Source organism: Phaseolus vulgaris, chromosome 5 (assembly GCF_000499845.2).
Source record: "Phaseolus vulgaris cultivar G19833 chromosome 5, P. vulgaris v2.0, whole genome shotgun sequence".
NCBI lineage: Eukaryota > Viridiplantae > Streptophyta > Magnoliopsida > Fabales > Fabaceae > Phaseolus > Phaseolus vulgaris.
In genome coordinates, this window is record NC_023755.2 from 3,047,061 (window position 1) to 3,069,817 (window position 22,757).

The 22,757-nt window shown below is 32.5% G+C and overlaps 2 protein-coding genes and 1 long non-coding RNA gene across 3 annotated transcripts; 2 read left to right on the forward strand and 1 right to left on the reverse strand.

The window, feature by feature from the left end:
• The first annotated feature begins 6,788 nt into the window (after nucleotides 1-6,788).
• Nucleotides 6,789-12,654, forward strand: LOC137834848 (glycosyltransferase-like KOBITO 1). Its single transcript, XM_068643070.1, has 11 exons — nucleotides 6,789-7,321; nucleotides 8,105-8,254; nucleotides 8,379-8,431; nucleotides 8,818-8,926; nucleotides 9,043-9,177; nucleotides 9,305-9,349; nucleotides 10,010-10,197; nucleotides 10,280-10,421; nucleotides 11,039-11,085; nucleotides 11,196-11,283; nucleotides 11,934-12,654. The coding sequence occupies exons 1-11, from the start codon at nucleotides 6,959-6,961 to the stop codon at nucleotides 12,216-12,218; spliced, it is 1,605 nt and encodes a 534-aa protein (XP_068499171.1). The 5' UTR covers nucleotides 6,789-6,958; the 3' UTR covers nucleotides 12,219-12,654.
• A 6,033-nt stretch (nucleotides 12,655-18,687) lies between these two features.
• LOC137834850 (pentatricopeptide repeat-containing protein At4g20740) lies at nucleotides 18,688-21,926 on the reverse strand. Its single transcript, XM_068643071.1, has 2 exons — nucleotides 19,484-21,926; nucleotides 18,688-19,154 (listed from the first exon to the last, which is right to left on the reverse strand). Exon 1 carries the CDS (start codon nucleotides 21,817-21,819, stop codon nucleotides 19,672-19,674), a length of 2,148 nt encoding a protein of 715 aa, XP_068499172.1. The 5' UTR covers nucleotides 21,820-21,926; the 3' UTR covers nucleotides 18,688-19,154; nucleotides 19,484-19,671.
• Nucleotides 18,867-19,278, forward strand: LOC137834852 (uncharacterized). Its single transcript, XR_011084975.1, has 2 exons — nucleotides 18,867-19,001; nucleotides 19,123-19,278. It is a non-coding gene; the product is annotated as an uncharacterized lncRNA (long non-coding RNA).
• Nucleotides 21,927-22,757: the final 831 nt, after the last annotated feature.

A 22,757-nucleotide genomic window follows, 5' to 3' on the forward strand; every position in this document is an offset into this window, starting at 1 on the left:
AGAAACCTATCCATTGAGGTGGCCAACCAAAATCTTTGGAGGTGATTCATGTGATAATGGTAAAGGGTTTTCTGCATCTTGGTTTGTGAAATTTTGAACAGTGAAAGTGTGTTGATGATTGAGTTAATCACATACACTTAAAACTGCACTTGTGTTGATTATCTTTGTTCAAGTTTAAGTTTAGTTTTGAGAACATTGGATGGTCAAAAATCTGTTTTCTACAAGATCAAGAGAGTATTTTGAAAGAGTATGGCACATAAATCAAGTGATTGATTTAAAATCTAATTGGAAGAGTGTTTGTGAGTGTTTATAGAAAAGAACAAAAAAATTAACATAAGTTATTTATATATAATTTAAAATTAAGAATTTAGAGAATGATATAAATTTTATTAATTAATATGTTTGAAAGTTATTTTTAGTGTATGAAAAAAAAAGTTTTAATTTTTCTCTAAAAGAAAATTTGAATAAATTTATCAGAAGTCCTTGTATTGATTTACATACAAGTCATGAATAATTAGCCTACTAAAAAGGAGAATCGTACTGAAATATTTACTCGTGGATGGAATTTAATTTGAGAGGAAATAAATAAAATATTAATTGGAGTTAATTTTAATATCTTTTAGATTTATAAAATTATGAATGAATGATTAGAGTGATTTATTTTCAGTTTTTTCATTTAATAGAATTTAAGGATGGTGAAAGAACTAATAATGGTATATACTAAATTACATTTCGAATATTGGGATTTATTAATTTAAAAAAATCACAAATATCATTTGATTATAATATAAATTTAATTGAATGTAAGACATTTAAGACAAATCAAAGTTTAAAGAAATGTTGGTCCATTTAGACTCCTCTTACATATAAGAACTAATCACAATTTACAATAAAGATGTAAAATATTAAAATAAGATAATTTATTTCATTAAACATTAAAATAGAACCGTTACTATCAACATAAAATATATGGGCTGGTTGTTTTAGGAGTGAAAAGATGTTGTCACTGATTCAATTCATGCATAAGGTTTTAGCAAACTTTGGTTTTATTTTAACAATGTGTTTTTTTAGTTAGTGATTTTCACGATAAATTTTATTTGATGGACAAGTTTGACCTTTATTTTCTCGAGTTTAGAAAGAACATCTTATAAAGTTATGCGGTGAAGGTTGTAAGAGTTTTTGAGTGAAGTTAATATAGAATGAACTTTAAAAATTATCATGCTCTACTATTTTCCCCCAAGATAAAAATTGTTGTATGTTTGAGAAATATAATTTTAAATGATCAACGTTTTTATAAGGTAGAGATGCATTATTCTTTAGGGTAGTGGCTTGCTTGCGCATCTAGTAGTCTTGCATTTTTCAAGAGTTATTGCTTAAGTGTTTGTTGGCTTGTGTCCTTGATTGCATCTTCTTCTATCTCTTGCTAAATCTCAAGGAATGAATAAAATCATTCTTCAAAATCAAATTTCATTGAAAATGATGAATGTTTATAAATATTTATAGTGATAGTTCTTTTTCATTTTCATGTGTGTTATTTATTATTTTAGATTTTTTTTAAACTTAAAAATTTGTTGCATGTTCCTTCTATTTCCAAAAACTTGCTAAGTGTTGGTCAAATTGTTAATAACTTTGTTTCCTTTGAGTTTAATCATCATATATATATATGTGTCTTGTTAAATATTAATAAAGTCTTTATTAACGAAATTATTAATGATGGTGGACTTTATTCAATTTACAAGATCTATTATTTACATCTATGTCTTCTTCACCATCCTTTGATGGTTCAACCACTATGCAAACTTTGTCTAGTGTTGTTAGAGTGGTTAAACATACAAATTATGATGTATATTTTGTTTCTGTTTTTTATATGAATTTTACAATACCACATTTAATAATGTAAGCTTGTGATATGCTATATTAGACCATCCAAATAGTAATGCATTGAAGTTTGTCATGAATCATTGTAAAATTTCTTTATGTAATAAAATCGATTCTTATTTTAGTTTTTCTTTATTTTTTACTCATTCAAAATTCAAAACGGCTCAACAAGTTTTTGGTGATGTTAATTGGTTAGTTGTAATGCAACAAGAATATGATACTCTTAATAAACAAGATATATGATTTGATGTCGATAAAAAAAAGATATATGATTTGATATTTTTACCATCTAATGGACAAGTTGTTGGGAGAAAATGGTTTTTTCATATTAAGGAAAATGTAAATGGCTCCATTAATAATTATGAAGCACAATTAGTGGCTAAAGGGTTTCATCAAGTGTTTAGATTTAATTTTCATTAGATTTTTTTTCTCCAGTGGTGAAGTCAATTGCAATTCACATTATACTCACTATTTACACATGGTTAGTCATTGTTTCATTTGGATGTAAATAATGTCTTTTAAAGGGCTCACTTGAAGAAATAATGTATATGACACAACCTCTTAAGTTTGTAGTTGGGAACAAATCCATTGTGTGTAGATCGAACAAGATACTTTATAGGTTAAAACAAGCACCTCAACAACAATTTAATAGATTACAATTTAACAATTTTCAGTTTGGCATTTTAGACAATAAAAGTCAATCTCCTCCCTTCATCTACAAAAACAAGTCTCATGTTATCTATTTTCTAGTATTTGTGGATGATATCATCATCATAGAAAGCTCATACAATGTGTTTTTCTAGTTAGTGGTTTTCAAGATCCTTATTTGTTGCTTGAGTTTAGGAAAAACATGTGGTGAAGGTTGTAAGAGGCCATGAGTGAAAGTTAAGGTGGGATGGACTTTAAAAAATTGTCACACTCCACTTGAAATATCTCCCAAGAAAAAAGTTATTGTGTCACCTAGATGATAAAGTTGTGTTGGTTCCTGAAAAATATAAACTATCAATGTCAATGAGACGATTAACATATTTATCAAAGTATCTTTTAACTTGGTGTGGATGTGAGGTAGATGGGTTGTTTCCAGAAGATGTAGGTTTTAAGCTTGTTTAATGCTTTCATGAAGCAAACACTATCATAGACGTGGACTCGAGTCATAAGATGAGTTAGTGAAGGATACTTTAGCAAGAAGAAGCATGCCATGATCGAAGGGTTTTTCAAGCTTGGCCTTGAGGGATTGAGGGTTTGATTGTGATAAACATAAAATAATTCAATCTGGATACCTTAATTTGATATAGTTACCACAAGAAAGTTGGGTTGGGTCAAATGTGAAAGGTTACTGAGGTAGGTAGTGGCTTGGTTTTTTGGGTGAAGTTGGACGAGAAGTTGTTTGATGTCTATGGATGGTTGGTGGGAACAACTATGAATTTAAAGATGGGGTAGATGTTCAAAATCTCACCTAAAATGTTTCATTTTTTGTTTCTCACTTGTTTCAATTCCAAAACAGTTCAACAAGCTCTTGGTGATGCTAATTGGTTGACAAGAAGAATATGATTCTTTTTTTAGAAACAAAACATGTGATTTAGTTTCTTTACCATTTAATCAACAAGATGTTAGGAGAAAATGAGTTTTTCACATCAAGGAAAATGAAAGGGCTCAATTAAAAAATATAAAGCATAATTGGTAGGCAAAGGGTTTCATCAAGTGTCTGGATTTGATTTTTGTGACATTTTTTCTCTGGTGGTAAAGTGAATTATAATTTGCACAGGTAGACTCCATGTATAATGAACACTATTCTCTTCCCCTTCCATTCTCCCTCATCAAACCTCATCTTCACCCTCACCTAAACCCCCTTCTTTCCCTCCATCCAACCTTCCTCTACATCGCATGCGCCTTTCAGTTGTGTGATGCTCAATCGGGATGAGTGACCATTTTTTCATATATTAAAATAATTTTTCACTATGATTATTTTACCTATTTTAAAAATTGGTCATCTTCGTCAAAAGAGTGGGCACAAACAAAAATGGTAGATTATGCATCTAGAGCCACCCTAGTAACCAATAAATGTCAAACAAAAATGGTCTTTCATTGGAACCTATCTTCATTGAAAGGACGGACACAAACAAAAATGGTAGATTATGCATCTAGAACCACCCTCGTAACCAATAAATGTCAAACAAAAATGGTCTTTCATTGGAACCTCTGTTTCTCTTGAAAATGATTTTTATCGAACATTCAACATGTAATTTCACAATTTATTGTTATTTTAAATTTAATCCACTCTTGAATTTTATTATTTTTTTAAAAATCTTATCAAATGAGAAAAAACAAAAAGAATATTAATTTCACATTTAGTCTCTCGAATATCGTAATAGTGCAATTTTAATATTACTTTTCTGTGCTAAAAAACCTATTATGGGTTGAGTGCCATTTATAAGAAAATATTTTTTTATTACTTAATGATTTGATTTGTCTTTTATTTTTCATGAGACACTAGGTGTAAAAAAATTAATGCAGGAAATTGTTACAACTTTTATATTGTTTGCCATGGAAGATTTCCCTCATTTGCGTGCAATTGTTGATAAGGGTTTTGAAAATCCTGCGAATATTTAAAAAAGTTTGGTCACTCATCTCAATTGAGCATGACGCAATAGGGTGGCATATGCAATGCAGAGGAAGGTGAAGTTTTTCATCGGATGGAGGGAAGAGAAGGGAGTTTGGGTGAGGATGCATATGAGGCTTAATAAGGAAGAATTGATAAGGTGAAAAGAATGGTGTTGGATTACGCGTGGAATCTACCTGTGCATAACCGTGTCACTTTGTGTATCACAACATCACCATTTAAAGTTGTTCATGCAAATTTAACAGAAGAGATCAAATCTCATACTTTTTTTAAAAAAAAATTATGAAATAATCGTTTTTTTTTAAATCATTAGATCAAATTGTTTATTAACCCTTAATGTAGGATCAAAATGGTAATTATACTATAAAAATAATCTTAATTATTTAGAACATGTATCTCCTTATCTCTAATAAAATAAATAAATATAAAACTATTTTAATATAATCTTTCAAGTTTAGTAAATAGTAAAAATAATTCTTAAAAATGTGTGTGACTTTTTCTTCACACACTCTTGATCATATGGTTTTATATGTAACACAAAATCACATGACATAAGTTTTCTTTATCTAAAAGTAATATATGTACCCAAAGTTAACTAGATTTTTAATTAAAATTATAAATATAATTAACACCGTTTAAAAAAAAAAATACTATTACTAAAAAATATATGAAATTGTTACCAAAATATTCAAATTCATCTTAATACTTGGTGGTAGAGTTTTATTGACTACAATAATCCACTCGATCCAATAGAATTGCTTCTCATAGAAAATACAGTAATTTGTAAAAAAAAATAAAAAATTGACTTTGCTTCAACTTTTGTTAGTCAAATAATAATAAAGTCATTTTAATGCTAATTAAATATTAACAAAGAATCAACTTGTACTAAGCAAGAATTGAAAAGATAATATTTGACTTAAATGAATGTTTTGCATTTTTTTTGGATTAAAATCCTCAAATTCTCATTTATTATTTAAAATTTTCATAAAATGTTTTTTCTTAGTATTTATAAATTAATTTATATTTTAATTTCAAATCATATATTTCACACTTTTACAAATTATAAGTAGAGAGTTAATAAAAATGAGATATTTTAAGTATAATTAATTAATTAGCTAAATAGTAACTTTATACTCTATGAAACCCATCTTTCATTATTAGATCACACTATAACTTTTGTAAGCAAAGGGTAAAAGGTTTACCTTTTTTAATTTTAATTAAATTAAAAATTTAAAAAAAGGGGAAATAATTGCTAATGTAAATTCTTATAAAAATGGAAAGAGTAAGATTTTTCCTTTTTTTTTGGCAATGCTTCAAATCCTACCCTTAATTTAAAGGCACCAAGAAACAATTTAGAGCCTAAGTTACCCTTAAAAGGAGATAAACAAACTCATAATCAATATGCAAATCTTTTGAATATGGCAATTGATAAAGATATTCTTATTTTTTTTTTAGTTTACTATATGTGTAAAAACAATTGATTTTTTTAAAAGTAATTCATTATAAATGTTATTATATATTAATCTATACTTTTGACACTAGCAATTAAATATGTCTCATAGTTAATTTATAACATCTAATTTTATTAAAAGTCTAATAATGGTTAATTGTGTCTTTAAAATATTAGTTATGCGAGGTGGATTGGAACTTTACTATAATTTAAAAAGTATTAGTGATATACTTTTTAATTTAAAAATTATGAAATTATTAATGTTTATAGTTTTGACCAATTTTTCTTGAAAGAGATAATTTTTTTTTCCAACTTACTGTAGATACTTAACTAAACATAATGTAGATATTAATTGCGATCTGTGATAGATATGAATTATATAATAATAACTTAAATAAATTTTTAGTATGTTAAAATGTGTTATGAGTTTTGTAAAATAAAATTTAAAAATTACACTTTTTATTCCTTATAAAATATACGAGTGTTGATTTTCTTTATTTTTTTTATCTTATCAAAAATTTAAAATCAGAAAACACCAAACCAACACAATTCTCTATTTTCCGTAAGTAAATTTTAAAGACAAATTATATATATATTTTTAAAATTTATAACAACGTTAATCACTTTTATTAGAAAATACTCTATTTAGTTTTAATATTATATTAATAGTTAAACTTTAAGTTTAATTAATTATATAAATACGAATCTCTAACTAGATATATATTTTTAAATAAAATATAAAAATTAATAAAAAAAGTAAAATCAGAAATTAAATAAACCAAAATTACAATTAAATTTTAATTGAAGTGATAGTTTCAGATGATTTTTGACCCCACTTGTTTTTCTTATTATTATTATTATTATTTTTTTTTCCATTTTTAAAGGAAAGATTTACACACTACACACACTTTAGACAGTTGACACCTTCCTTACAGTCACAGTCACGTTTGCTGCCTTGTGACCACCGTGTTGGGTGCGTGCCAACCACCGCATCCACCGTTACCACCACCATGCCCCTCCCCAACAACCACCACCACCTTTACGCTTCTCTCCGTTCATCCACTTCATCTTCTTCTTCCTCCTCTTCCCATTCTTTCATATCCAAGATCCTCCTCCTCCTCACTCTCCTCCCTGTCTCCTTGGCCGCCATCGCCTTCATCCTCCAATGGCGCGGCGGCGTAACCGATCCAACCACCCTCTCCTCCACCGGTGGCTCCCACCACTACTTCCCCGGCATGGAGCCCTCTCCCCTCTCACATCTCTCCCACTCCCAGTCCCGTTCTGACTGTGTCAATCTTGGCCGCACCAATTCCCCTTCCTTCCCTTACTACCACAACTGGAAGCTCGACTTTGGAGCCTCTCTCACCCCCAAGGTTCCTTCTGTGCTTCAGTTTTTCACTTCCCCCTTCATTTGTTTTTCCAATTTAATTAGAATTAGAGGGTGTTACAACTATTTTTTTTTAAATTTTTTTGTTAGTAGAGAATCTGGACTCAAATAGTAGGAATTGGGATTTTGGCTTTCTTTATTATTATTATTGGAAATGTATGTGGGGGTTGCCTTTTTTGTCATTGCTCTTTACTATGGCAGCAGTTTGAAGCAAACGGTTTGCTTCATGGTTGGGATTTGATTTTTGGGTTTGGTGAGTTTGATCCGGGTTGAGATGGATTTGTTTAGAGTAGTTTGTGCTAGTTTTTGTGCGTGAGGTAAGGTGATCTGTGTGGGGGTTTATTTGGGAGTTTTATTGGTAATTGATTATTTTAAGGTTGTTTGTAAGGATGTGTTTGTGTAATTGCTCTTATTTTCAAGCGATTTTATTGTCAGTAGTTGTTTATATCTTTACAGATCTCGTTGGAATGATGATTTGAGTTGATTCCGGTGATGGGTTTGAGCAAATGCATTGAATGAGATCTGTGTTTTTTTTGCTTTTATGTGATCTGTTGTGCTGGATGCGTTGTTTGTGAATTGAGAGATTTTCTGTCAGTACAGTAGCTAATATTTGTGTGAAAATATGGTTGATATTAAGTGTTCTTATCCTTAAGTTATTTTGTTGAAAGAAAGTTTTTTCTCATTGTTCATTTTTAGTTATTTCTGCATATGTCTTGAGAAGTATCTGTGTTGCTATTGATTTGATCCACATGTTCTTCTTGACGTGCAGATATGTGTTACGACTAGTACATCTGCGGGGCTTGAGCAGATTCTACCTTGGATGTTTTATCATAAAGTCATTGGTGTGACAAATTTTTTCCTTTTTGTGGAGGGGAAGGCTGCTTCCCCTGAAGTGTCAAATGTCCTTGAATCAATTCCTGTAAGTAGACAAACAATGTACTATCCATCTCGGGAGTCGGGATTTGATTGTTTTTTTTAATCTGTTTTGCCTTCCTCCTTTCTCTTACATACTATTCTAATTTCGTTTATGTTGTTTAAACCAGGGTGTAAAGGTTATATATAGAACAAAACAGCTGGAAGAGCAACAAGCTAAGAGGTTGATCAATTTTTTTTATCATTTTCTTACAGACTCTTATCTGTTCAGTTGAGTTTTTCAATTTACGATTGTAATAGAATAGTGGTCTTTGGAGTTTCTCGATTTGTAAATGGTGATATATGGAAGATGCTTTTAACCATAGTAGTTTGATATTTCAGTATGTCTACACAATGACTTGTAATTATTTAAGTTTTTTTCTAATTATTTTTGGTCATGCTCATTACTATAAAATTTTATTTCTTTTCCTAGCTCATGTTATGCTGTTGCTGTTGTTGTAGATATTTAATTTCCCTTTTGTCTTCAGGATACTTGTTATTCTAAATTGTAATTTTGTTAAGAGATGGTTTTGTGAAGCTAATTATTCGTTCGTTGGTTGGTTGCATCAGCCGTATATGGAATGAGACATGGCTAGCAGGTTTCTTTTATAAACCATGCAATTATGAGCTTTTTGTGAAGCAATCTCTCAACATGGAGATGGCTATTGTTATGGCAAGGGTATGGCAAACTGTTTTGTTGCACTAATCCTTACCTTCTCTATTTTTAAAAAACTACGGTTTGGTTTGTAATTCGTTTCATCAACTCTGTTCTGCTTGTTGAAATTGAAATATCAGGATTCTGGCATGGACTGGATTCTTCATCTTGACACAGATGAATTAATACACCCTGCTGGTGCTCGGGAATATTCTTTAAGGCAGTTGCTCCTTGATGTTCCAGGACATGTTGACATGGTCATATTTCCTAACTATGTGAGTAGAATCTGCAGATTCTTTTGAATTGCTTGGTATTGATGTATATTTCATTGTATTGGAACAAATTTTGCTATATTGTTTGCTTCAATTTTGTAACTAGTGCTGCTGTGATTATTCTTTTTAGGAGAGCAGTATTGAGCGAGATGATATCAAAGAACCTTTTAGTGAGGTAAGTCGTGAACGCTGTATACAGTCATTCTGAAAAGTATCTAACTTAATGCAGAGAATCTGAGATAAATAGCATTTCGTGGATATGATTGTATTAAGCTCATCAATAATATATGTGTAAATCTGTTTGCTATGCTTTTTCTTTCTTCAATTAACCATGCTGATCACGTTTTGAATTTTCAAAATTGAAACACACTAGTTCATTAAGAGAAAGTAATGGATTCCCTATATCTATACATAGTTGACAATCACATTGTACTGACAAAGCTGGTTTTACTTAAACTCCTTTGAGTTCAAAGTTTGAGATTATTACTCAAACTGGTGCATCGGGTCACTGTACTTTATAGGGGATTAAAAGCCTTGAAGTTTGAGATGTTGTGATGGCAAGCATCTATTGCTGGGTTGAGCATCATGTTGGACTTTTTTTCAGCTTACATAGGTGGGTAGGATAGGGTTGTGAGAACTTTAGAAGCTTATTAATCATTGAAATCGTTAACAAAAGAAGTTACCAGGCACCCAGTTCAAGACATATTAGACAAAATTAGCTAAATGAAAATTTCAAACCCAATTTTAAAGTAAATACTGGATAAGTGACCAGTACATTGCTAAAGTAAATCTAAATTATAAATCTGTAACCTCTTCTCCTGATCTGTCAAAGCAGATATCAATGTTTAAGAAGAATTATGATCATCTGCCAAAGGATACATACTTTGGAATGTATAAAGATTCTGTACGTGGCAATCCAAACTACTTCCTGACTTATGGAAATGGAAAATCAGCTGCTCGGATACAAGATCATCTTCGGCCTAATGGTGCACATAGATGGCATAATTATATGAAAACCCCAAAGTATGATCTTTGAATCATAAGAAATGTGTGTATCCCTTGACATTTTTGTTATTTCCCTGACGGTTCTTCTCAATTATGCCAGTGAAATCAAATTGGAAGAAGCTGCTGTTTTACATTACACGTATGCTAAATTCTCAGACTTAACTTCTAGACGGGACCGCTGTGGTTGCAAACCTACAAAAGAAGATGTCAAAAGATGCTTCATGTTAGAATTTGACAGATCTGTAAGTTTCCAGATTTTATTATTTGTTATTCTCTCTCCTGTCCTGTTCAATTTTCCATTTTGTCACAAAACAGGCTTTCTTATGCCAGTATGTAGAAGTGTAACTGTCTAAAAATTATGACTTGATATTAGAAGTGAATTTTTTATGATAGAAAAGATAAATCTTTTGTTGAAAGTTTATGGTTGTGTATTTAAAATATGAATCTTTATGATTAAAATAGATAGATGAGATTTTTCGGATAATAGGAAATAAAATTATATTTTTGTAGTAATTTAATAAAAAAAATTATAATCATCACCTTGGTATATGTATAAGCTATTTACTAGCTATTAGTATCCATTCTATAGTGCTTTAGCTTGACTCATTTGAATAATTGAGCACTTTGAACTTGGTTAGTTTAGCTAATTAAACAAGACGATTGAGCACAAGCCGGAGTTCAATAATTCACAATTAGTTCAACTAATTTATACTCCTACATAGCCTCCCTGCATATGGGAGGTCATTAGATTCAACAACGGAGGAGCCTATTGCACTGAACTACCCTTTTATACTTTCTGGTGTCCTAATGTTAACTTGTATGTGAACACTCATTCATCCTTACACCTTATCAATTTCAGGCATTTATCATTGCTTCAACTGCAACTGAAGATGAAATGCATAAGTGGTATGTCGGCTTCAACTCTTACTATTTATATATGCTCATCTATCCCATGTGTTAACTAACCACTGTTGCTGATCTTCCAAAAACATTTGGGTCTTTGCATGTTGATCCAGGTATAATGAACATGTTGTTTGGGGTGATAAAGACCTAAAGATAAAACTTTTGAGGAAGGGAGTGTTGACTCGCATATATTCTCCCATGGTAAGTGATTGATAAGCATTATAGGTGTAGTGTCAGGGAAGATAAAGAAGGTTAATGGAAGTGAACATAAAATATTATTGCAATACCCTGATCCAAAACCCTATATTAGGGTTAAAATTCTACTACTATTACTAAATCCAGGCCTGCAAATAATAAAACTAATAACCTACTAGACCCTAATATCTCAACAACAAAGCTTATTTCCTTCTTTATTGAATAAGTGAATCATAGATTTGGAAAGTGAAAAAAAAATGGAAGGGGCAGAAAGAAGATACTCACTGTATGAAGAGAAAGTTGGGCAGTTTTCCCGGGTGGTCGTGGGAAAACATTTGGCTAGTTATATTTTTCTGCTAGCTGTTTTCCCTCCATTTCCAAACACATTAAATTGTGTCACTTAGGATGGAGATATGACTTGGTAAGAGTTAATATCTAATGAGAACTTTTACTTAATGGTATAAATAATTGCTTTTATCATCATGATCCTTGTACTAATCAGAACTCTTAACGAAAAGTGATGACTAGATAGGGACCCAATTAAAAATGATTTATCAGTTGATGGACTTCGTCACAGATTCTAAATATAGGGACCTACAAAGTAATTCAACGTGTTTTTACGCTCCAAACTCATTTCCTCATGCACTGGTCTTCAGGTCATAGTCCAAAATTTAAGGGAATCTGGAGTCTTCAGTTCTGTCATTGCATCGGCACCATCCCTTTCCAAAGAAAACTTCCTGCTGTCAATTGATAGCAGTAATTCATCAAGAGCCGCTGGTGCTGTGACCCTCTCTTCTAGAAAGGCTGGAAGAACCAAAGAATCTCAAACAGCTACAAGGAGAGTTTTGTCTTTTGAATCTGCTGCATCATTTCACGAAGTGGCTGTGCCACCACTGTCTCCCCCTGGAGAAGATGACAATGACCTCATTTCACTCAATTGATCTCTCTCAGAGCATCCTTCCATTCAAGTATCATTACTATCCTTCCTTTTCACACGCCATATTGAAAGAATCTGCAGGAGAAGGTTTGGTTTTTCTGATTATCCGAGCTTTGAATATATTTGGTGTTTGTTGCTGCTGTCCAAATGCCAAGTGTTGAGTGTTGTCACTGGGTTGTTTTGGAAGTGGATGACCCTTGATGAAAACAGTTAGATATGTTATTCAGTTAATTTTTTGTATAGAAACCTGAATGCCATTAATATGAATTATTTTTTTATGCCCTTTTTTTAAGTCCAGGTACTAAAATTGTGATTAGAATGGCATTTCACTTGTGTTAACTATTCTCTGTATCATAGGGCTTATGCTACACAACCATTTCAAAGCATGTGAAGTTCTCTGCCAATGATTTCAAAAAGAACATCTTATTTTAGTTAGTTTATTCGCATCTATTTCATTTTCTGTAGTAGCATTAATAAATTAAACCAAAACGATTTTGAAAAGAAAAAATTATGAGTTTATCAAATACTCTCAGTTTGGCGAAGGAAACTGGTATCTGGTTTAGTACCTAAATTCCATCACATAACAAGTTGGGTTCTCTCTTCATATATATAGTCTTTGGTTTGATTTAGAATACAAATGATTGAGTTTTATTTTCTTTTATATAACTTATTTTTTATGATAATTTTGTTTTTAGAATATTTTTAATATCAAATTCGGTGAAATATAAAAAATATAAATATTCAAAATTCATCGACCAAAAATACATCAAACTATAATAAATATAAATTTAAACTAAATTACCATAATCTCTCAGAATAAATTAAATTTTGCTTTAAAGTAGAATAAAAATATAAAATACAAGTAATAATATTAATAGTTAATGGCAATGTTTTTAAAATCATACAATATTGGTTGGATTATCATTCAACACATTTGGTAAAAAATACTTTCAAAAAACAAAATTTATTTTGGTGACCTCTTTTTTTTTAAATATTTATTATTATTATTATTGATAAAGAATGAATACAAAAATAGGGCAAACTATACCTTGCATTGTTCCTTTTTGTTTAAATTTGTTTGAGTCTTTTATTTAAAAAAATAGTAATTTAGTTATTTATGTTCTAAATTTAATTCAATGCAATCTTCCATTAATTTAATTCACGGTTAATATTACCAAAGTAATACTTATGGACTCTATTGACGTAAATAACAAAGTGTTAATAATATATAAAAATTAAAAATCTCTTTATGAAGAACACTAATATTTTTGTGTTCAAAAATATGAATTTATTTTGAATTGAATAGATCATGTTTTAATTTTGTTTTTACCATGACATTGGTGAGAATATGAAGATGTGAAATGTCAGTGTAGTAAAAAATATCAATAATATTGTTAAGTTGCATAGTAATAATTTTTATAATTTTTTTTTATTTTCATTGAAACATAACAATAACTTAAAAACAAATTTTAAATAATATTGGTATAATTTAAGAGCTTAATAAACATATTTGCATATATAAGAGGTTCTTCTTGAATAAAGATAAAAGGAAAAGAAAAAAAAAAGATGAAGATGAAGATAAAATAGCATCGAAGAGGAACAGAAGCATCAGCATATATCCATGGCGACATTCTTCAGCGTCTACAATCCAATCTCTCAACCCTCCGCATTCGCTTCCTTCAGGGCCAAACCCTTCTTCAACTCTCCGCCGCTTCGCATCCACGCCGCCGCCCGGAAACGGAGAAGCACGGTGGCGGCCGCGCGTGCGGGCCCCAGCACCAAGAGCATCCTCTTTGCAATCGCGCTCCCTTCCTCTCTCCTCGCCGTCACCATTTTCGCTGCACTTCGAATGGGCGATAAGCTCGACCGAGAATGGCGCGAGGAGGTAACCTTTCTTAACTTGCATTTCGATAAAACTTCTAGAAAAAAAAAAGTTTAGTTCTTAATATAAAATATTAGTTTAATTGTATCTTTAATTTTCAAAACTAAACAACTTTGTTCCATCGTTAATAAAACATGTAAGTCTAGAATGTTAAAACCAAAATTTATAACAAGTGTTAACACTTCTTATTCGAATGTATTAGTTTTTTTTATTAACAATTAGTCGTAATTTTTGAAAAACTGAAGAATTAAAAGTGCAGTTAAATTTTCATGGAAATCAAAATTGTATAAGTATCGTTAATTTATGTTAAATTTATTTATGGATGGAATAATCTTTGTGGAGAAGTTAAACTTCTATTTACTTCTTTCGACCTGAAGACTACTCGTTTTAGTTTTTTTAATTTTGTTTAGTTTTTATGGTTGAATATTTTAGAGAACAAAATGAATTTAAAGTAATATATATAAACACATGATGTTTAGGTGCAGGAATTAAAAAGTATGAGTTGTGTAATTATTGTAAGTGGATGATTAAGCTGGCATAATTGGTTTTCTTGGTAATGTGAGTTTTATATGGTGTTAGTGGAATGTTGTCCAATGTCGTAGACGTGTTTGACGAAATTCCCCATGTTGGTTTATGCAATTGTGGTCATTCACTAACAGCAGCAGTGTAGCATCTAGTTTAATGGGCATGGAGTTAGCAGTGCTGTTTCTTTTTAGCAAGAGGGTTGTTTTCTTCATATAACAGTAAAATGAATGAAATTATTCCAGGATGCCAAAAAAATCTTCCATTGATTAGGAATTAAGGTAAAGTAGTTTATGAACTCTTTTCATTCTTGACCTACTAAGATGAGTATTGCTTAGGAATCAAGGTAAAGTTGTTTATAAACTCTTTTCATTCTTGACCTACTAAGATGACTTCAACAGTGAGATTCGTGCGAGCCAAAAAAAGACAGTAATGTTGTTTTCATCACCGTGATGTTGGTGTAAACTCTTTATCAACTTTATTGATGATTAATCTTTCTCGAAGAACTTGACTAACTATTTCTAATAAAATTATCTCTTTTTAGTCATGTTTTTTCCGACTACAAGACTCAAATTTAAAATTTTATTGAAGGGATTCAGGTCTAGGTTCGATTAAATTAACGAGATGAATCTACAATAATAAGGGTACGGTAATGAGTATTGTAAGAGAAATTAATAAATAAATAGTGTCATTAGATTTCACCGCAGAAAATGCATTCGAAATTATCGTAGGAGTGTATTAATAACGCTTTTTCATTAAATTATAAGATACTTACTAGTTCATATTCTTCCAATTATAATATAGGAATGGATTCGTGCTGCAAAGTAGGATTGTTTGGTTTTTCTTTGTTTGGTGAGCTTATATAGCCTCAGATTCTGCTTCTGTTAGTGTCTTGGTGTATTAATTGCTGGTTAATGGCACGACACTCAAGTGAGAGAAATTCTTAGTTAGACAGAGTCAAAAGGCAGTTGACAAATGTAATTCTGTATATGCATTCCTTGAACATCAGTTTGCTTGCTAGCATGACCTATACAACCTTGCTATTCTCAACGTGATATGTTAGTGTAGCACAAAATCTTTGCTTGCACCTTTAAGGACATTTTTGAGTTCAGACTCTAGAGGATTGATGATATACAAGTTAGACATGTATACAAGACCAAACACACTTTTTTTGAGTCCAGACTCGAGTAGGTTTTATTATTTTTTCTGCATAATTTGAATCTCTCTGGCTTCAGACATGACGGCTTCTAGTTAATACACAGTAAAACATTTGACCTTAAATTTTTTGAGATATTTTCTTACGAAGTTTTTGTCGTAGCTTCTATAATGGCTTCTTTGATAAGTAGGAACTAATTGAACCCATGTATAGAATTCTCCAATTGATTTTCTATTTCTGTGAATGATATGTGATTTCTGCTTGCATACATCTGAAACACTTGAGTCACTGGGCAACATGCTATGAGACTCTATTTGCCAATCCAATAACAAAATCTGCTTGTTACTTTGCACACTAGTTTAAGTTTCTAACCTATCTTGTGTGTGGAATTGAAGACCAATTTTATAGTTTTCTGTTCTTTTGCTAAATCTTATGCGAAACTGGAGATAGAAAATTGATTTTAGGGGTTAAAACGGGTTATTATTACGCCTGATTTGATGACATCTTTCACAATATCAGATAGCAAAAAATGAAGCAGCAAAGGAACTTGAGGGATATGACGACAGCGATGATGGAAGTGAAGACGACAGTATTGAAACATATGTGCAAGAAGAACCTGCCCTGCAAGAAGAACCTACCCTGCGCAACAGACCCAAAAGGGAAGCTTAAATTTCATTGTGTCTATAAATACATAATTTAATGTAGGATGATCTTGCTGCAGTAGATCAACAGACTTTCAAATGCAGAGGGAGAGGGGAGCTGCCTCTATTTTGAAAATACCAATAAAAAGGTAAGGTAAATACACTACATTTCGTAGTTTTCACACTGGAACATGTAAGCGCAGAAAAATAGTTGTTTCATTCTTGATCTTAGCAAAAAGACTATGAGCAATCGCAAATCCTTTTGTAGTTATTCCCCAAAAAAATATATTATCTCCAATTCTTTTGTCACGTACCTTAAGTCGAATTGAATTGTCTACTACATTGTGCCTATTCTTATTTGTTACAAGTGGATGACTACGAGTTTCTCATTGTCTTTACTCCTAAAATATTGATCGGTTTATTTAATTTAAATTTAATTACTTCTTGAAATAAAGGAATGAATTTGGTTAACTCTATTGTGTAATGCAATAAATAAATATATATGACTTATTTTGGTTTGTTAAAACTCTGTTTATCATCATCCTTAGGGAACCTTTACGCGAGTTTAGGTGTTTTTCTGCATGAAAGATCATCCCATAATTCTGCACATTATGTTCGAAAGTGTGTTATCTGGCGTTCTATGTTCTTTCCTTAAATCAAAGGTTTCTTTTCTTAACAAGATTAGTTATGCCTTAATTATCAAAGCATATTTGTCATTGTACATGATATCATATTAGCATTGTTAAATGTAAGAAGTACAAAAAAAAACACCAACTTTGTTGGTGTAGTGATTAAGAGTTCCACGTGTAGTAGTCGTGGAGCAAAATGTTAATAATAAATAATCAAAATCTAATACTATTGAGATAGAGTTAAGGGATTATTATATAAATATTAGCATTGGTAAATTAAATACAAATTTCAATTGTTAAATGTTATAAAAAAAAGGTGTAGGCATGTATTTTACCAGCATCAGAAAAGCATGTCATACTAGATAGATTTTAATAAATCAATGTTTGGTCTAAAAGTCCTTGTTATATATCCAACAATCATGTTTCCTAGGAATTATATTTTCTTAAAATGTCATAAATATGTCTAGTATGTTTAATATATTTCTTAAAATGAAAAATATAATTATTTAAAACTTTTCCCCTCAATGGGAAACTTAGATTCCCACCCCTCTCCTGTAAAAAAAATTTATGCAGAAAAATAAAATAATTTCTAAGTTCTAGAAATGATTTTAAAACATTCATACAAAACATTAATTTTTCAAATTTAAGCAATTTGGTCCCTCCATTGATCCAGTAAAGCATTATTAGAAGGTTCTTTCCCTTTTCATTTCTGTCTACTGATCTTTCCACAATCAAACAATTTATATTTCAATACAGTCAAAATTGCATTTCAAGGGACAAAGTATAAACGATCACAAACCCAAGCCAAGGAACCAAATCAAAATTCATCATTGTAGTCATAAAGTATTTCCCAAAACTCAATCTTTTGGACTTAAACTGATATTGTTGGGTTATTGCGAAGGGATATACCGGAAAAATACAACAATGAGTTTGAGTTATGAGCAACTCATAGTGATTATCCTTGCTTGAATTAAAATTATTATGAATTTTTTTTCAATGATTAATAAATTTGACATGAAACTTTGTAGGGCGTATTTCATCCCATTAAGGTTGGTATAATTTGGCTATTTCAATGTACAAGATAAGATACTAAGGATTTTGCTAATCCAAAAAAGAAACCAAAAAAAGGAGTAAGAAATTAGCATGGTCCAAACAATATTATAAATAAAAAATACTTCAAATGTTAAACAAGTAACTGGGTTAGAATCAGAGATGCATTCAAGTAAATTCTTCAGAGTGAAGAACATTTAATCAATACACAGTACATAAAGAAGCTCTGAAACAAGGCAAATGGAAAGGTGTCTTGCTTACTCTATTGCTTGCAGTGTTCACCTCAACCATGTCTTTATCCCAGTTATTTTGAAGCAGCTAAAGAAATGGCCAGTAGTTATTGCTCTTCTCTATGTAATGACTAATCCCCCAGATACTTTTGGAATATGCTGCAAATGGGTTAATACGTAGTTCTACAGGCTTAAACAAACATGCCATTCATATACTAAAAAATTTAACTCAGTAAAATTATTGTGTTCAGATTTTTTTAGTTAACAATTCAACCAAATAGTGAACAATACCTATCATACTTCTGCGTGAAAGCTGATTCAGTGTTAGAGAAGGCTCTTTCCGAGTAGGAGTGACTCCAGAAATATAAGAGAAAACATGCAAGATTGGGTTTTCTATTTACTGTATATTCTACATTCATCATATTTGTAATCATTACATTCCTAAATTTTTGGATCATAAGCCATGTTAACCTATGATTTAGCTATAAGCATCACAGAAAAGATTCCTCTCAACAGAATTGGATAACAATAATACTATTATAGAAATTCCTATGCTTTTATTTGGTGACCATATATAAAAGCAGGCTGCCCCAATTTATATTTCTTGTAATCCCTTCCACAACACAGGCAGCTTCTTCACTCGTTGCAGCCTTGCTACCTTGGGCACAAAAACAACTGTATGCCCACTCCTTTCTTTTCTTGGCCCATTCCTTCTAGACCTGGATCACTTTCTTTGATGCTGTCGTATCAAGAGTTTCTAATTCATCTCATCGCCTGAAAAATGGACTTGAATGGCAGCTGAAAGACCTTTTATTTGAGGGCCCTGGGACCTGACGATAGGAAGGAGCAAGGGAGATCAAGTTTGAGCAAATAGTTTTTGCATAAATTCTTGTATCACAGGAATACTCTGTAATTATATCTAGTCTATATATATAAATTTATATTAAATATATATATATATATATATATATATATATATATTCCATTCTTCATTCCAAAATGGATTTATAGAAAGAACACAAACAATTGATATTCAGAATTCATGAAGCATGTAAGAGCTTAAGATATGACTTGATGTCACTTAAGCTTTCTGGAGCGACTTTGCTTTATTTAAGTATGCCTTTTAAGGATGCCATCTTTGCAACCAGCAATTTATTACCTTTATAATGCAACTGTCCAATGCTATAGGATATGCGACAATCTCCATGCTGCAATATCTGTGTTTCCAGCCATGAAATTGAATATATTGAATCGTATCCAGATAAAAATTGTTGATCCTCCCAAATGGTTTTTCCGAATTCAACATGTTGAACAAAAATGAGAACAATCAGTCCCCACAGCTATTTTTCAACCTGGCAACAGCTTAGAGCCCTTGGCTTTTAATTTTGATTCGAGACCAAAGAACTTCAAGCTTAATAGCACTAAGTCTGCTGTCTTTCTCTTCGTATGATCAATTAGTAATTCCTCATACACAATTGTATCAGATTCTGTCAAGTAGTTGCGCTCCCTCAAGTTTGAGAAAACCTTCCTAGCCTCTTCAATCGTTCCATGCTTACACATGCCAGAGATGATTGCAGAATATATGACATTGTCTAAAGAGCAACCTTGTTCCATCATCTCATTTAATACACCAATCACCTTCTCGGCATCATTTGATTTACATGCATGAATAATGGTAAGACTATACTTAAACTCCATTGGTCCATCACTAACACTGCCTAAGCAATCACGAACAAGCATCATGGCTTCGTCAATCTCTCCAATTTTGCAAAGCCCTTTGGCAAGGCTCCTATAAGCTGCAACAGAAGGAATGCAAGACATCTCAATGATCTTATTATGACATACACATGCCTCTTGAATTTCACCAAGATCAACAAGGCATTGAATCACAATACTATATGTGATCGAGTCAGGTTCCATCATGCTTTTCATTTCATCAAATAGAGATAATGCTTTCTTCTCCTCACCAATCTTGTAAAGAGAATCCGTAAGAATATTGTATATTTCAACACTCACATGACCTTTTTCTTTCAAGTGAGCAAATGCCTCCACAGCCATTGTTGGCCCGTTCTTCTCCACCAAAACGGAGAAGAATTTGGAGAGATCAGCAAGAACCGGAAAACCCAACTTCTGCATCTTCTCAAGCAACTTGCAAAACTCTTCCATCCTATTTGCTTCAGCATAAGCCACCAACAGCGGTTTCACAGTCAAGAAGTCCGGCTCAAGTCCCTCCCCAACAGTCACCTGGAAAAGTTTGTAAGCCTTCTGCAGCTTTTTCAAATTACACAAACCTTCAATAAGGCAATTATAAATCTCCAAATCAGCCGTATACCCTGAGCTCACCAAATCCTTCAACAGATCAAAAGCCAATCCAACCTTACCCCCAGCTACAAAAGCCTCAACCAGCTTTCCATATATCACCCTATCCACCAAAAAACCCTTGCTCTTCATCTCCTTGAACAACTCATAACCCTCCTGAACCCTACCCCCTTTAGCCAGCCCCACAATCATGGTAGCATAAGCCTTGGGATCCACCACCACTCCATCCCTCTTCATCTCCTCCCAAACCCTCAAACAGGCGTCCAGATCTCCCGCCCGAACCAGAATCCGAACCAGCGCCGTGTACGCAAACACGTCGGGCTTACACAAGCTCTCCCTCATCCTCCCAAGAACCTCCAACATCTCGTCAATCCTCCCACCCTTACACAGCCCCTTCACCAAAAGCATGAAAGTCACGCTCTCCTCAACCAACCCATCCTCCTTGAAATCATCATAAACCGACAAGCCCAGATCCAAATGGCCAGTCTTGAACAACGCATCCATGACCCTGTTGTACAAAAACACCCTCGGCTTCACCCCAAACTTGTTCCGCATTTTGTCATACACGTAGTAGACTCTAAGCCCTCGGTTGGCGTCAGAGTGCATTCTGATCAAAATCTCGAACTGCTTCTCGCTGGGGGGCCTCCCATGCGAGTCCATCAGTTCGGGGAGTTGGTCCGCCGCGCGGAACTGGTGGCTGCGGTTCAAGCAGTAGGCGAGGGCATTGTAGGAGGCGAAATTGTGATGGTACCCTTTCTGGTTGTTCGCCCAGTGGAAGAACTTGGAGGCCAGAGCGTGGTTTGTTTGAACCTTTAGCACCTCCGCGACCAAGTTTGGGGTCACTCTGCGGAGCTTCTTGAGCTCTGCGACGACGTTGGGGCACCACTTGTTGTCGTTTTTGCGGAAGGCGTCGACGATGAAACGCGCAATCGGAGAGAGGCGGAGGGTGGGGGAAGGGGGAGAGGAGCGGGGAGAAGGGTTGGAGAGGAAATGTGGGTCCCAGTCTTTGATGTTGAAAGGTTTAGTTTTTAGGTTGGGTTTGGAAGAGGGAGTTAGGGTTTGGCGGTTGGAGAAGAGGCCGCCGCGGACGGTGGGGCGATTCTGGGAGGGTTTCCGGTGGCCGTAGAAGAAGTAGAAGTTGTTGGGTTTGTTTGGTTGAGGAACCTGTGGAGGCATTCTCAGGATTTCTGCTTCTTCTTCAACCACTTCTTATTTATAGTCTTGGTACCAGTTAGTTTTACTTTGCACTCACTTTTCACATCTCTGCCATTCTTAGAATAGTAATGGATCCCTGAATAGTTATATTGTTGAGACGAACACAAAAATACAGAAATACGTATAGTTTATAATTTCTAAAATATAGGATACAAATTTATATATTATATAAATTATAAATTAACAGTAAATATTTATTTGCATAAGTATGTTTCAGATTTTGTTGAGAGCAGAAAGATATAATTTGTTTCTTATTTTTATAATCATAATAAAATTTTATATAATAAATTTGGATTTTTAAAAAATTATTGTATTTATACTTTTAAAATTTTGTTAAAACTGTGTTAAAATTTTAAAAAATTCAACAAATATTTTTTAAATTGAACACTTTATCGATAAAATGTCCTACAAGTATCGATATTGATACGTGTATCCGACACGAATACGCTATTTAAGAGAAGTGTTCGAGTCTCGTTATATCCCTTCTGTCATTTTTCATCCTAAAGATAACACAAAATCAAAGACAAAGTTACAATAAAAAAAGGCAAAGATTGCAACTTTCTTCCAGGGATCTTCGTTGTTGATTTCGCAATCACTCTCATTTGCATCCAAATCATCCTGGAAAGTGTCATGCTTTTCGCAAAGAAGGACATCAAGGATCAAGGAAGTGTCATTCGCATCCAAATCATCCCTGAAAGTGTCACGCTTTTCGCAAAGAAGGACATCAAGGATCAAGGAAGAGTGATGTTGTTTATTATCGCCGATATCAATTCTCACACTTCCTTTCTCCCTTAATCTTTTTTCCCCAATCCCATTATGCCTAAAAGTTAAAATATATAAAAAAAATAAATTATATTAGATAATGTCACATTACCAAGTGCCACAATCCACTTGTACTA